Source organism: Melospiza georgiana, chromosome 11 (genome assembly GCF_028018845.1).
Source record: "Melospiza georgiana isolate bMelGeo1 chromosome 11, bMelGeo1.pri, whole genome shotgun sequence".
Classification (NCBI taxonomy): domain Eukaryota; kingdom Metazoa; phylum Chordata; class Aves; order Passeriformes; family Passerellidae; genus Melospiza; species Melospiza georgiana.
The window spans coordinates 1,932,626-1,946,970 of NC_080440.1; the positions used below are offsets into that span (position 1 = coordinate 1,932,626).

Below are 14,345 nucleotides of genomic sequence, written 5' to 3' on the forward strand. Positions count from 1 at the left end.
GAGAGCTTAACACAGAGTGAGGGAAAACAACTTCCACCAGCAGCAGCTTTGAAGAGGAAAGGGGCAGAGCAAACCCCTGAGAAATTGTGCTTGGGCTGGGAGACACGGCCCAAGAGGAAGATGAATTTCACCTTGATGAACTCATTAACAATGGCCACAAACAGGGATTAATTTGGGCATTTCATGCCTGGCACATGAGCCATGGGGCACTCTGGCATTGGAGGGAGAAGCAGGGGTGTTTGAGCTCCAATGCCCAAATAATTTGGGTATTTCATCCCCGGCACATTAGAAGGGAAAGCAGAGGTGTTTGAGCTCCAAGGTGTGACGGGGACGCCTCACCTGCCAGGCACAGCATGACCGAGTGCAGCACCAGCAGCTCCCATAGCAACCTCATCTTCAGCTCCAGGGGCAGGGACAGCCCAGGAACCTCAGAGCAGAGCAGGGATCCTCGGCAACCTCAGGCCAGCTTCAGTCTGTAAAACAAAACACACGGCAAGGACATTCAGGGGTGATCTTGCTGACAGCTCGCTCTTCCTTTCCAGGAGAGATGGATCTGAGGATCCACAAAGAAACTTTGGTAAATGTTGTACTGCACTAAGACACGAATCTTACAGGTAAATGTTGACTTTCACATCTACCTGTGAGATTACACAATCATTTACACAATCATTCCCAGCAGTGGTTCGTGACCATTTCAGGTGTCTGGATCGGGAGCTGTGAAACCTGGAGCTGTGAAATTTCTGCTGTCTCTTACCCTCAGGAGATTCACTCCCTGCCTCTCTGGGGTCTAATTAGTGAACTCTGTAGATTAAAATGAAAATTGGAGTAATTTTCTTCTCTGTAACTTTTCTGTGCAAACATCATCCAGCAACACTTTGCAGGAAAGCTTCCCACACTGCTCAAGGAAAGGGACATTTTCCATTCCACCTCCATCCTCACTGCTCTAAAACTCTGTTTAAAAATCCACCTTAAAACATCTCCAGGTAAAAACCAATCTTTCCCTCACTCCCTATTACAACCTGTAAATAATTAGAATTTGAGACTTTCTCAGCTGATCACTTCCACCATCCCCCTCTGAGCAATCCAAGAGGGAAAAAAACGCCTTCATTTATGAAAGGAACCAGTCCAGAGCAGGCATTTAAATATTAAAAATAAATAAATCAGGCCAGACACACATTCTTATAATTTATTCATCTCAGTGCAGACTGGAAGTTCAGGGGCCTTCGTGCTTACAAGACAAACTGCACGAGTAATAACAAGAGAGGGCCCTGCCTGCTTTTGTGAGCTAAAACTGGGAGAATTCTTTTAATAAAGTCAGGTTCAATGCCCTGGGAAGGTTGAGAATCTTTAGCCTCTGATCTGGAGATGCAGCTTTGAAGCAGGGAGAGATTAATTGCAGAAATTCATCTGTTCTCACAGAGACTGATGGGGCGTGCTGGGGGCAGCACGAATGGCCAATCAATGAGTACTAAACTATTTAAGGCAGTGATTAGAGTATTAATTATTAATTTTGGAAGGAAAATGTCTATATTGATTGACATGGTGAAGCAGTTACACTGCTTATAGTGAACTCCAGAAATAATTATTTTTTTATCCTGAAGTCTTGACCTGTGGAAAAATATTAATTTTCCTCCAAGAACCAAATTCTCTTGATTATAACAGCAGCTGCACAAGAGATTTCTACTAATTTTACACCAATTTAAGTGAAATTTGAGATAAATTTTGAATTTCACCAGCTGCTGAAATTCTTCCTTGTTCTCTTTTTCCCACTAATCATTCCCATCAATGTTTCTCTTACAAATTAACCCCTACAAAGTTTCTCTTCCTTACCCTGCCTGGAGATGCTTTACAATTATTCTCCTCTCTCCCTGCAATGAGCAGAGCAATCACTCACAGCATTTGATACCTCATTAAAAACACAAGGGGTTGATAAGCTTTTATAAATTTAACTCAGTGCCGGGAGCCTGTGGGAAGCACCCACAAAAAAATTCCCTACTTTTCCATAAATTCAAAAGAAATCCTGGATAGTCTTGAATTTATTACCCCTCTTGCCACAGCTGCCCTGACCCAGCATCCTTTTAGGGAAAGTTCTGGCTACTTAAGAGGGTTTGTAAACTCATTTTATGTGGCATTCACATTCTATGAAAAAATTCCTTTCCCCAGGATTTTTCTTCTGGGAAGATGAGAGGCCTCAGGAAAAAAAAAAACAACAAACAAACAAAAACCAAAACCAATTCTTATCTCATTTGCGTCTCCTGTGTTTTGCTCATATAAAATGTGTTTAGAAATTGTTTACCCAAAAGTAATTGTTTAATTAGTGTCCAGTGTAAGTTATTTTAACTCATTGGCCAATTAAGGCCAAGCTGTAACAAGAATCTAAAAAAAAATCACAAATTTTCATTTTTATCTTTTTAGCATTCCGTAAATATCTTTTGTGTATTCTTTAATATAATATAGTATAATAAAGTAATAAATTAACCTTCTAAAAACATAGACTCAACTACATCATTTCTGCCTTCGTCAGGGCTCCCTGCAAATACAATAATTTTATTTCTTTTTCTACTCAGGAAATAATGCTTCTCTCAGCATTTTAAACACTGGTACAAAGCATTTCAAAGTTACTAACTTTGAATTAGTTTCTAGCTTGCAAAGATATTAAAAGTAGCAGGCTCTGTCCTTCCTCTCATTGAGTTTTGACACAATCACTGGATCTCAATTTCAGCAAAAAAGAAAAGTTATGCTAAAAATACAGACTTGGGAATTGGGAATACAGAATTGTGGAATGGTTTGGGTTGGAAGGGACCTTAAATCCCCCCAGTGCCATGTCAGGGACACCTCCCACTGTCCCACCATGTGGAATGTCCCCTCCAATGCCCAGCCTGGCCTTGGGCACTGCCAGGGATCCAGGGGCAGCCCCAGCTGCTCCGGGCAATAAACACATTTTAAGTCCCATGAAAAATCTGAAAGTTTCCCATTATTACGTTCAGTAATTCAGCAGGTGCTGCAGAGAACAGGCAGAGGGTCGTGCCCGTGCTCCAGAGCAAAGTTTGCACTCCCTGATGCTGCACAGGGCAATGCGGGACAGAAAGCTCCCCCAAAGAGAAACGATGCCTGTCTGGCCACAAACAGCCCTGAAGAGTAAATGAGATGATTACCACTGCAAATATTTTCCTAGGGTTAAATGATGGTGGCTCTCAAGGCAGGGCTGCAATTCCATTTCTCGTGCTAGTTCCCTATTTCACATGTGAATGAGTCCAATTCTCAGAATGTTTCCCTGTAAGTATTTCTGCTGCTCACATCAGCAGGGCCTTTGTTCAGAGCTCTGCAAGAACTGTTCAAACACATTGACTTTTTATGGCAGCAGCTTTAGGAAAAGCAACATTTGTGCACAAGCAAAAGGTGGATAATTGAAAAGATCCTTCCCATTCCTAAATGTTTCCTGACTACCAAATCCCAGGGGAGCTCGTGCTGCTGCTGAAGGCCTGAAAACTCACAAAGTTTAATATTTCATTTCCAGAAGCAAGCAGAGGCAGTTCCAGCAGTACACAAGTTATTTTTTCCAGATGAAAATGAGATTGCTGAGCCTCAGTCTGGAAGTGCAGCCCATTAGAAACCCCAGTGCCACCACACGTGTGCAGATGTCTTTTCAACTTCACTTCTGGCAAGGCAGCCATTGCAAATTCTTTTGAAAGGCACCTTTGCTCCTAATTGGATTCTGCCAAAGAAACTTGACTCTAAGAGCTCTGACTGCAGGCAGGTAGGACGGGGAAAAGAAAGTGTGGAGTAGAAATATTTGTGGTGATTTTTTCTGCATTCGTGGGGACGGCTGTGTGAGTAATTTTGCTTGGATGTTTCATGATTAGCACTTCTGTAAAAGCAAAATAGAAATTAAAATCCTGAGGCTGATATATCGATGAAAAATGCTTTGTAAGATAAATTTGTACTATGTGACCTGTTAGTTTTGTGAATATTCTGAAGGAAAACCTGCAGGACACACCTAAGGTTGATGCCTTAGGATTTCAGCTTTTTTATTTTTCATCTATCAGCTTTTCAGCTTTTTTATTTTTCATCTATCTTTAGTGTGCAACTCCAAACCCCACACTCAGTGTGAGCTGCTGCTTCCCCATTTGGGGCAGACACAACAATTCCTCTGCAGGCCTGGCAATCAAGGACACCTCACTGCCTCAGGGCCAGAGATGGGAACAAAAGGGAGTTGGGGGCAGCAAACTTGGGATCTGTAATTGGCAGAATAACCCCCAGATTAAAGCTGTAATTGGCGGATTAACCCCCAATATGCAAATGGACCAAACTTATAACTTTCACACTTATAAAAGTATGCAAACCTGTGACGCATCATCCCTTTTTGGGTGTGGTCCCTGCGGCCGCCCTAAACGCACCTGAAGGCATGTTCAATAAATGTTCAATTTATTTTTTATTCCTTTAATTCTGCCTGGTCTCTGGTTTTAGGTAATCCCAAAAAGGCACCAAGACCGCAGGAACAGCCTCAGCATCAGCTCCCATTTAGCTGTGCCCACTGGTGTGCTGCAGAGCGCCAGCTCTGCTCAGCTGGCAGATAAATCACTGCTAATGAAGCGTGCTGCACAGACAGACAGACAGCAACAGGCATCCTTTAATCACCTCGGCTCAGGAGGGGCTGGGGGAGCGCAGAGCACTCCGCACTAATGGGGGGCTCGTTAGGCTGGAGGTGATGCAGCCCTGGGGCTGCCACAGGGGTGACCCCAGGGCAGGAGCAGGGAATTCACTGCTTCCCTCCACCCCGACATCAATTCGTGCTGCCAAAAGCTCCTCGGGGGCACCCAGCTTCTGGCATGGAGCAGGCAAAGGAGGCTGTTCCCAAAATGACGGAAAATTGATTTATCTGTGGAAGGAACTGAGCGGAGCTGTTCCAGAGGAGCAGCACCTGGGCACGGGCATGGCCCAGACCCAGCAAAACTCAGCCCTGTAACCAAAATCCAGCAAAACTCAGCCTTGTAACCCAGACCCAGCAAAACTCAGCCCTGTAACCCAGACCCAGCAAAACTCAGCCCTGTAACCCAAATCCAGCAAAACTCAGCCCTGTAACCCAAATCCAGCAAAGCTCAGCCCTGTAACTCAGACCCAGCAAAGCTCAGCCTTGTAACCCAAATCCAGCGAAACTCAGCCTTGTAACCCAAATCCAGCGAAACTCAGCCTTGTAACCCAGACCCAGCAAAACTCAGCCCTGTAACCCAAATCCAGCAAAACTCAGCCTTGTAACCCAGACCCAGCAAAGCTCAGCCTTGTAACTCAGACCCAGCAAAGCTCAGCCTTGTAACCCAGACCCAGCTCAGAGCCCTGTGCTAAGCCAGGCCTGTGTGCCAGGAGAGCCCAGGCTCTCTCCAGCAGCTGCAATCAGTGACCTCCAAAGCTCAGCAGCCAAAAATAGAAGGTGCCTGAAAGAAATGTCCCCAAAAGTGCAAATTTCACAGCAGTACTTCTTTGACGTATACACATTGATTTTTTTCAGCACTCAAAGAAAACGTTGGTTTTTTTTTTTTTTTTTTTTTCCTGTGGGAGTTGGTTTTTTTGGTCGTTGTAAGTTCTTAGATAAACAATAACTTTCCCTTTTGTGTAAGGAGAAACAAACCAAAGGGGTTTTTGAAAAGAAGGGTGGGGGAGATGGAGGGCAGTGGGCACGCGCCTGTGGCAGCTCCCACTGAACTCTCCTCACTCTCACAGCACCTCTGGCACACCCTGGTCTGGCTCAGACCTGAAATGATCCCTCCTGGAGCTGGACTGACACACAATTCCCACCCCGTGCCTGTAAATGGGAATCACAGAATGTCCCAGGCCCCAACAATCCCACTCTGTCCCTCAGAGTGTTTTCCGAATGGCAAAATCCACTCTGGGCTTTCCCCCATTCTGAATTCCAGGCAAAATCCAGTCCCAGTTTATCTTTATGCAGAACATAAAGCCACAGGCTAAAACCTGATTTGGAGGGACTGGATTATACCTTTAACATTCACAGGTGACCCCGCACCACTGAAAACTCCTCGGAAGCAAAAATCCACCCTGAACACAAATATTCCCAGCTGGGCCACAAATTCCTTGAATCACAGCACAGTTTTCCACAGGAAAAATAAAAAGTAATTAAACCTTTTTAATCACCAGGCACTAAGTGCAGCATGACACTCCTCACTCTGTGTCTCGCCCTCAGGAAACTCAGAATTGCCCTGGAAAACCTGGATAATGCAAGGATAAATCATAGCCAGGGAGGGAGAGGGGGAGGCTGGAGACAAGTCTGAATTAAGGCTGGGGGTGTTAATTAGGGCTCACTGTTCATTGTTCTGCCTTTCCCATCAAGGCTGGATTGGGAAATGCTCACCTGAGGCAGCAGCAGCTCTCAGAGAGCATCCACACACAAACAGCCACAAACTCTGAGGAGCTCAATTCCAACAAGGAGCAACATTATCATAATAAAAAGCTACAAGCAGTGAAACTTCCCAGCCTGGCATGTCCTACAAATTAGAATTTATCCTCTTTTAGAGAGACTTTTACTAAAGATTGTCTGGATCAGTTACCTTAAAACTCACCAAATTAAAGCCAATTTCCACCTTCACCAAGTGACATTTTCAGTGCTGTGTTTTGGGAGATTAAAGCGAGGGGCTATCCCATGCAGCCAAGCAATAAATTATAAACCTCAAAAGATGCCAGCTTTAGGGAGAGTAAAATAACTCAAAACAGCAACAATATTTGAGTTGGGACTCCCTAAGTCCAGTTCTTCTCTCCTAACTGGATCACCCGTCCATCAGCAGCAGAAGTGGTCTGCAAGGACCATTATAGATCCAATTCTGCTTTTTTCTGACAGCAAAGCTCCCAGTGAGAGCCCTGGATTAGAGCTCAGCCCCTCCTGGTCTCCATGCAGCCTTTGAGCAAACCCCTTAATGCAAAAAAATAAGTTGTCTGACTGGAATTTCCGACTGCAGCTGACTTTGGAGCAGAAATTTCCTACAGAAATAAAATTTCCTACAGAAATAAAATTTCCCACAGAAATAAATTTTCCCACAGAAAGAAGGGTTAACTGAGGGCTGCCTCAGTTTGGGAGAATGCTGCACCAGGGGAACCAGGCTGCCAAGGGAGTTCCTGTTATCCCTAAATCACTGCTCTGAAAGAAGGAATCAAGGCAGTTTCACTCTCCAAACAAACTGAGATAAGCAACATTCAAAGTTATCATTCCCTTTTGGATAGGTCCCAAAATCCAGATTATCAGACAGTGAAATCTTGTCCAGGAGACAAAAAAAAAAATGATGTTAAAATATTGAAGATATTTCTGTATCATCTCCAAAATCAGCATCTTAATGACACTTTACTTTTCACTTAGAGAAAAATCCCTTTGATTTCAAAGACAAAAGGAGAGTTTTCTCCACAGGGAGGTTCCAGTGGACACACACACAAACCTGCTGAAAAATGCTTTGCCTTCCTTCAGAGGCACAAATTGGAGCTTTCTTAGGAGCATAAAATGGAACTTGGAGAAGAAAAACAGCAAGGAAGTTTGTTAACTTTGAGAAGCTGGTGAGAAGGCAGCTCTCTGTGTATTCCTGGGAACAGAGGCTATCAAAACAACAATTCCCTCATCACCTATTACTGGCAGAAGGCTTCCAACCCAGATAATTGAGATGCTTGGACCTCAAATGTTTTTTAACTGTTTTGTTAAATCCAAAAATCATCCAGGGAAGGGAAAAAAAAAATAAGCCTCACCAATCATTTTGATATCCCTGTTACGTGAATATTTAGTGTTTTGTTTCCCCTTCCAAGTTTATTTTAAAGATTGCCTGGAACTGAGGGAGCTGGGGGTGCTGAGCGAGGAGAGGAGCAGGGGCTGGGGAGATATGAGAGCAGAAGAAAGGAGAAACACCTCTACACTTTGGCCCATTTTATACGGAATTAATTTTCATTAATTCCATTAATTTTATTTTATATGGAATTAATTTTTATTAATTCCATCAATTTTAATTTTACATGGAATTAGGAGCTCCCAGGCTGTGCTGGAGCTGGAATGTGTTTCTCAGAGGGGCCAAGCTGGAGCTGGGGCTGCTCTGCTCCATCCTCCAGGCTGGGCAGGACATGGTGCCAGTCCAAGCCCAGCCCAGAGGATGTTCCAGAGCACCACACCAGGGCTGCCATGTCACAGACATCTTTTCATGAAAATCCTTTCTTAGGATTTTTTTCCTCCTGAGAAGCTGAGAAGATTCAAGAACAGCAGATTTTGGGGGCTTGGCGTGGAAAGACAAGCAGCTCTGCCGCTCAGGCCCTGATGTGGTTTGGGTTATTCTGGGTTGGAATTCAGGGCACAAATAGGCTCCAAAAGAGACCAAAGTGGTGTCCCAGCACACAGCACCTTTGTTGGCAGCTGCAAACCCCACAAGTGCAGCTGGGAGCTGCCATGGGCCCAGCAGAGCCTGCCTGCCTGCTGTGGGCACAGATTGTGGCCATCGTGGGGACACCGCACCTGGGAGCTCCTTGGAGGTGCTGGGCCAGGAAATCCCTGTGAGAGATGATTTAAAAGCTGTGGCTGAACGGGAGCAGGGCAGGAGCTCGTGGCTGTCCCAGGGGAGGTGACCCATCCCCGTGCTGTGACCTGGCAGCAGAGCAAAGTGACTCTGGTGCCACCTCCCTGCTGCTGCTTGGTACCCACAACACCATCCTCCCGCTCTGATTTAATTACTAAACATAAAAGGAAATAAAACTTGGGAGTGAAAACAAAGAAATTGCTCTGGGTGTAATTGATGGGAGCTGTTCTCCAGCAGAGCACCATAAAGTGCCTGTTTACAATCCCTATTAGAGGGCTGCACACAGACTGCCATTTCCCCACTCTGAACTATGCAGATTACATGAAATTACTGCCTCTTCCTGCCTCTGCCATATTTTATAGAACAGTGTGGATTTTTTTAAAGACATCCTTGCAATAAGTGTAGGAAAAATTAATAAATAATTAAATAAGGGTCCTGTGAGCTCCCTCATTGCCAGGGGCTCTCAGGCTGGGCTGTGCTGAGCAGCTGGCAGAGGTAGCCAGGGAAGGGGTGCTGCACACAGCTTTGTTTTCAGTCTGGAACATCAATTATTGAAGGAACCCAGCCCCTGGCCAGACACAACAAGGAGCATCTCCACAGCTGATAACGAGCCCAGCTCCATCAGGCATCTCAGGAATGGCTGCACCAGGGTTTATTGGGATCACATGAAGCCCTTGGTTTGCAAGGCCAAGTCGGGCTTGGAGCAACCAGGCTGGAAGGAGCTGAGCTTTAAGGTCCCTTCCAGCCCAAACCATTCTGTGATTTTGGGAATCCATCCCCCTCCAGGCTGCAGAGAGGCACAGCTGGACCCCATAAAAGCCACACATCCCAGTGCTGTGTCAAACTACCCATTTTAATACCCCTAAAATGCTAATTGCCAACATTTCAACCTCTGTCTGCCTCTTAACTTTAGGTGCCAACTTATTTCCAGCCATAGTTGGTATTTCCCACTTTTCCTTCTGCATAGATGGAGCTGTCAGCTCAAATTTAATACATCCAATATTTGGCAAAATTTCTTTGTGATGTCTGAGCGATTGTGGGACAATTTCTTAAAAAAAAAATAAATAAATTGCAACATCTTGAATTGAAGATAAAATCAAAGTTCCAAACCAGGAAACAGAGCATGGAATTAGAACATTAAGACTGAGAAAGAGATGAGTAAAAAATGTCCAGATGAAATTTGGGGTGGGAGGGAGGAGAGTGAGCAGGCACTGGAGCAAAGCCACCCCACAGCTGCCAGGAGACCCCAAAGGCACCAGAGACTGAGATTCCAGCTGGGAACAGGGGAACAGCCCCACACCCATCACAGTCATCCCCTGCCATGGAATTAAAGGGAATTTTTGGTGGCTAGATAAGGATTTACTGCGTGCAGTAAAACTCCAGTTGTACAACTGAAGTTACAGCAGCAGAGTGTTAATTTATCTGCTGTTCACACAGTTAAAGCAGTGACTGGGAGCTAAAACCAGGGAGCAGAAATCACCCAGTTTATGGCCCCTATTAGTTCCAAGGGGCTTTGGATAAAACCAAACTGGAAATAACAGAAATATCACCAGATGGAAGAAAAAAGTTATCAATATCTGCATCATCTAATTGATCAGTTAAATCAATTCTAAGTATAGGATACCCATTGGAAAAGAAATACACACATTATAAACCTTCACCAACATTTAACCAGAAGCCCTTTTTAATTTTATTTTAATTAAAGCACAATGATTACATTCCCCTGTATTTTATGACTGCCACTTTATCAACGGGAGCTCCATAAAATACCCAAAGTAAGCAAGAAGTTATAGATAAAAAAGGAAAAATAAGTATTTCAATTGAGAGAATTATTCCTTCCTCTTAACTTTCTTTTTAAATCACTGCACAAGAGACAACATCCCAGTAAAGGCACAGCAGGCACTGAAAACTGAATTGTTTTGAGTCAGGAAATATAAAAATGTTTAATTTCAGCCTACAAAGTTGCTGGTTTTTGAATGTCCCTCAGTTTATCTGTCTGTTCCTTCTGCACAAGTTCTCCAGCCCAGCAGCCCTCAGACTTGGAGGCTGTAAAGATATTAAACTTTACACAAAGTTCAATTACTTTCAGAAAGCCCAGTCTGCCTTTAAACCCAGACGTGAAACGATTCTGATGGAGACGTGGCCATTGGCTGTTTCCACATTTTCCTTCAGAGAAATGTTCCTCCAGCTGACCAGGAGGTTCAGAGAAACCATTAAAAACCCCACACGGGGGTTAATTTGAATGCAGTTAAAAATTCAGGCAACTTCCACCAATCCTGACCTCCATTTGGAATGGACTGGAGGAACTCCATCAGGAAGATCTCCTCCTGCCAGTGCCACCCCAGCCACAGCAAGGACACCTTCCACTGTCCCAGGGTGCTGCAGCCTGGCCTTGGGCACTGCCAGGGATCCACAGCTGCTCTGGGAGTTCCATTCCAGTCCATCACCACCCTCATTCCTTCCCAATATCCCATCCATCCCTGCCCTCTGGCAGTGGGAGCCATTCCCTGTGTGCTGTCCCTCCATCCCTGTCCCCAGCCCCTCTGCAGCTGTCCTGGAGCCCCTTCAGGCCCTGCAAGGCCTCTGAGCCCCTTCAGGCCCTGCCAGGGCTCTGAGATCTCCCTGGAGCTGCTCCTCTCCAGGTGAGCACCCCCAGCTCTGCCCTTGGAGCATCTCCATGGTCTCCCCTGGACTCCTTCTCCATGGCTTTGATATTTTGGGGTCCCAGAGCTGGAGCTGCCTCCAGTGCCCAGCCCACAGCTGACCCCAAACAGACCTTTCAAACAGAAAGGAACTGAACACAACCATCCTGAGAGTCTGCCTCCACACATTTCCCCAAAATGTTCATTTCCAGAGCATGGCCCAGAGCAGCCCACCAAAGCTGTCACAACACTCAGCCTGGGGACAGATCCAAGTGATTTGGTCAAAAAGAGTAGGAAACACAAATTTTTGGTTGTAGTGCCAGAGGAAAAAGGCTCTGAAGATGTTTCCTGACGTGCTGGCAGCTGCTCTGAGAGCGATGCTGCACAGCAGCTCCTGATGGAAACCCACAGTGACGGTGCTTACACAGCTTCACACGTGTAACACCCAGCAGGGCCTGGCAAAAACAGCATTCAGGGCAGTGACAGGCTCAGAGGAAACTCTAACAGCAAGCACAGAGATCCCTCTGGAGATTTCTTGTGGGAAAATCACGCTAAACCCCAGTATTGACATAAGGTTAAAAGATATTCTAAATCAATTGACATTTAAGGCTGCGGCAGTGTTAGCATGTCTGGAAAATGCAAAAACCTTGTTAACCCCCTTGTATCAGTCTTTAGCTTGAAAATGCCGCCTCCATTTGATACTGGGAAGGAGATATCCAGTACAATCAGGAGGTTTTAACCTGCTAAGAACCAGGCACACAGTGCATTTTCATGTTAGCATAGGCTGCAATCCTCACTCTCATAAACCAGCTGGGGATTTCTCCCTGCCTCTCTTGCTCATCCAGAGGAAGCTGGAAGGAGCTAATGAGAAATAACCTTTACAGTGTCACCCCAATATTCCTCATTTCTGTGGGCTCCCAGCTGTTTCCCTCTGAGGCTGCAGCCCATCCCTGCATTAGGAGCTGTGGTGTTCAGCCCTCCCAGCCCTGCAGAGGGTTTGAATTGTTTCCTGTTCCTCCCATCCGGGATGTGGTCACCAAGCTGTCTCTGCTGCTTCCACCCCACTAAAGCCCATTGTGGTTTAATGCCCCTGCACCCTCCCGTCCTGGGAGCACACACAGACACACAGCTTCATCAAATCTCCTCAAATCCATCATTTATAGCCAGGGAAGTTCATCAGCCACCTAACCTCATTAGCTTCTCATGCCCCACTTGCAAAACTTCAGAGATCCTTCCAGAGTTATTTACGAAATCCCTGAGAGGGGAAATAAATTCTAAACAAGTTGTATTTTAAACTGGTGCCCAGGAACTGACCCTGAACCCAACCTGTGCCAAACCCCAGCCCTTTGCTCTTTAATGGATTAATTTTTTCAAAGCTCAGCTTTAAAAAATGTCAAATAATCCTTTTAGAAACCCTCAGGAAGACTGGACAAATTAACTTCACAGTTGAAGGGCTATAGCAAATAAACTCAGCATCCAAAACCATCGCAACAATTAGCATGTAACAAATAACAAAGATCACAATTCCCTAAGCCACATCCCCCGAGTTTTTAGCTAAAAATAGAAGGTTCCTGCCCAAATCAGTGCACCTGTCAAGTTAGGAAGATAAATGAAATTGTGTTTAAATAAACATGTGACACAACATAGTTTTAATTCCCACGCTGCCTTAATCTCACAGTTCACAGTAATCTCAGCTCAGTTTAACACATGAAGGATTTATCAGTGCAGCCTAATCCAGCCTGGTTTGGGGCTTGGGGTTTCTTTTCAGGGAGCCCTGCAGGATGTGCAGCTGCAGTGCAGGAGGTGCTGCTGCCCCTGCCAGCTCAGCTCTGTCCCCTCCCGCTCCCTGCAATGCCACCAAAGCTCAAAGTGGCACAAAATGCACAAAATGCCACACGGCTGTGGCACAAAATGTGGCACAAAAACCCCAGAGCTCTCTGTGAGCTGCAGCTGCCTGGTTTGGCCAGGCAGAGAATTCAGGGATTTTACCTAGCAGGACACCAGCTCTGCTCTGTCACAAGTCCCAGGACAGCAATATCTGTGCTCAGGTTCCTGAGGGAAACCTCAGCTGGGACTTGAGTTTTGTCACAGATCTCACACAGTCATCCATAAAGATGAGAGCTGCAGAGAGCCAGAGCAGTTTTATAACATCTCTTAGCACAAATGCAACATGACACGAGCTCTCAGGGCTGTTTGTTGAGATGTAGCTCGTGTGGGTTTTCATTACTTTAATACCACTTTGCTTTTCCCCTCGCTAGCACGGTTTCACCTGCTATATGTGCTTATTGTGAGGGGTTTGCTACTCCCTGAGCTTGGCACAGCTTTTGGAAAAAGCCTGGAACAACAACAACAGGCTGTGTTTCCCTCAGGGACCAGCAGGTTCCTGCCCAGCATCCCAGCTTCTGTGCCAGCAACAGCCAGAGCTGGCACAAAACCCACTCCAGCAGAGTGCCAGGGCAGCTGGGCAGGGACCTGGGGCAGGAGGAACCTGCATTAAACACATGGCACTGCCTGCAGCTCACACAGAGGTGGTTTGGGCTCCGCTGAAGCACAGGGTCTCGTCACTAAAGACATTCACCCCAGTCTGGGAGGGTGAAATCTGTGAGAGCATCACCCACACACCACCAAGCTCTTGTGCCCTAAAAGTACTCTGCACATCCCTGGCATCTGTTGGAATCTGAAATGCAGGGAACTCTCAGAACTTTGGGTTCCTAAAGCAAAGCTTAGAATTAAACACAGGGTTTGATGTGAGACCGTGGAAAAGCCTTCCAAACTCAGCTGCTGGAAGTGAGAATGTGGATTTATAGTTTAAAGCAGAGACACGTTTAGTGGAGGAAAGTTTAGAGTTTTAGAGTTTAAGATACAGAAAAAATAAAATTAGTTACAAAGGTAAATAAGAAGTTTAGAATGCAGCACTGTAGGTTTGTGTGTCATAACAGGATTGGCTAAGAAAGGTCACACTGTAGCATGGGACCATAAGACAAAATATTCAAGAATTGGGTCAAAACCATAAATATCCTTGTTGGCAGTGTTTTATTGGTCAGTAAGTCCTTAAAAGGTCTTGTAACTAGAAGTTTTGTGACCTTCTGAACCATGTTGTAAAGATGTGAGCTGAACTCCCCCTTCCTGCCTATGCAGAAGAAAATAAACCACA

The 14,345-nt window shown here is 45.4% G+C and overlaps 1 protein-coding gene across 1 annotated transcript in view; it reads right to left on the reverse strand.

Annotated features, from left to right (window-relative positions):
• LOC131088320 (contactin-4) overlaps positions 1-14,345 on the reverse strand; it is a 255,572-nt gene that overhangs the window by 124,938 nt on the left and 116,289 nt on the right. Inside the window, exon 3 of the mRNA XM_058032262.1 lies at positions 340-473. Coding sequence (XP_057888245.1) covers positions 340-394 — 55 coding nt within the window. The 5' untranslated portion in view covers positions 395-473. The remainder of the gene's footprint in view (positions 1-339; positions 474-14,345) is intronic.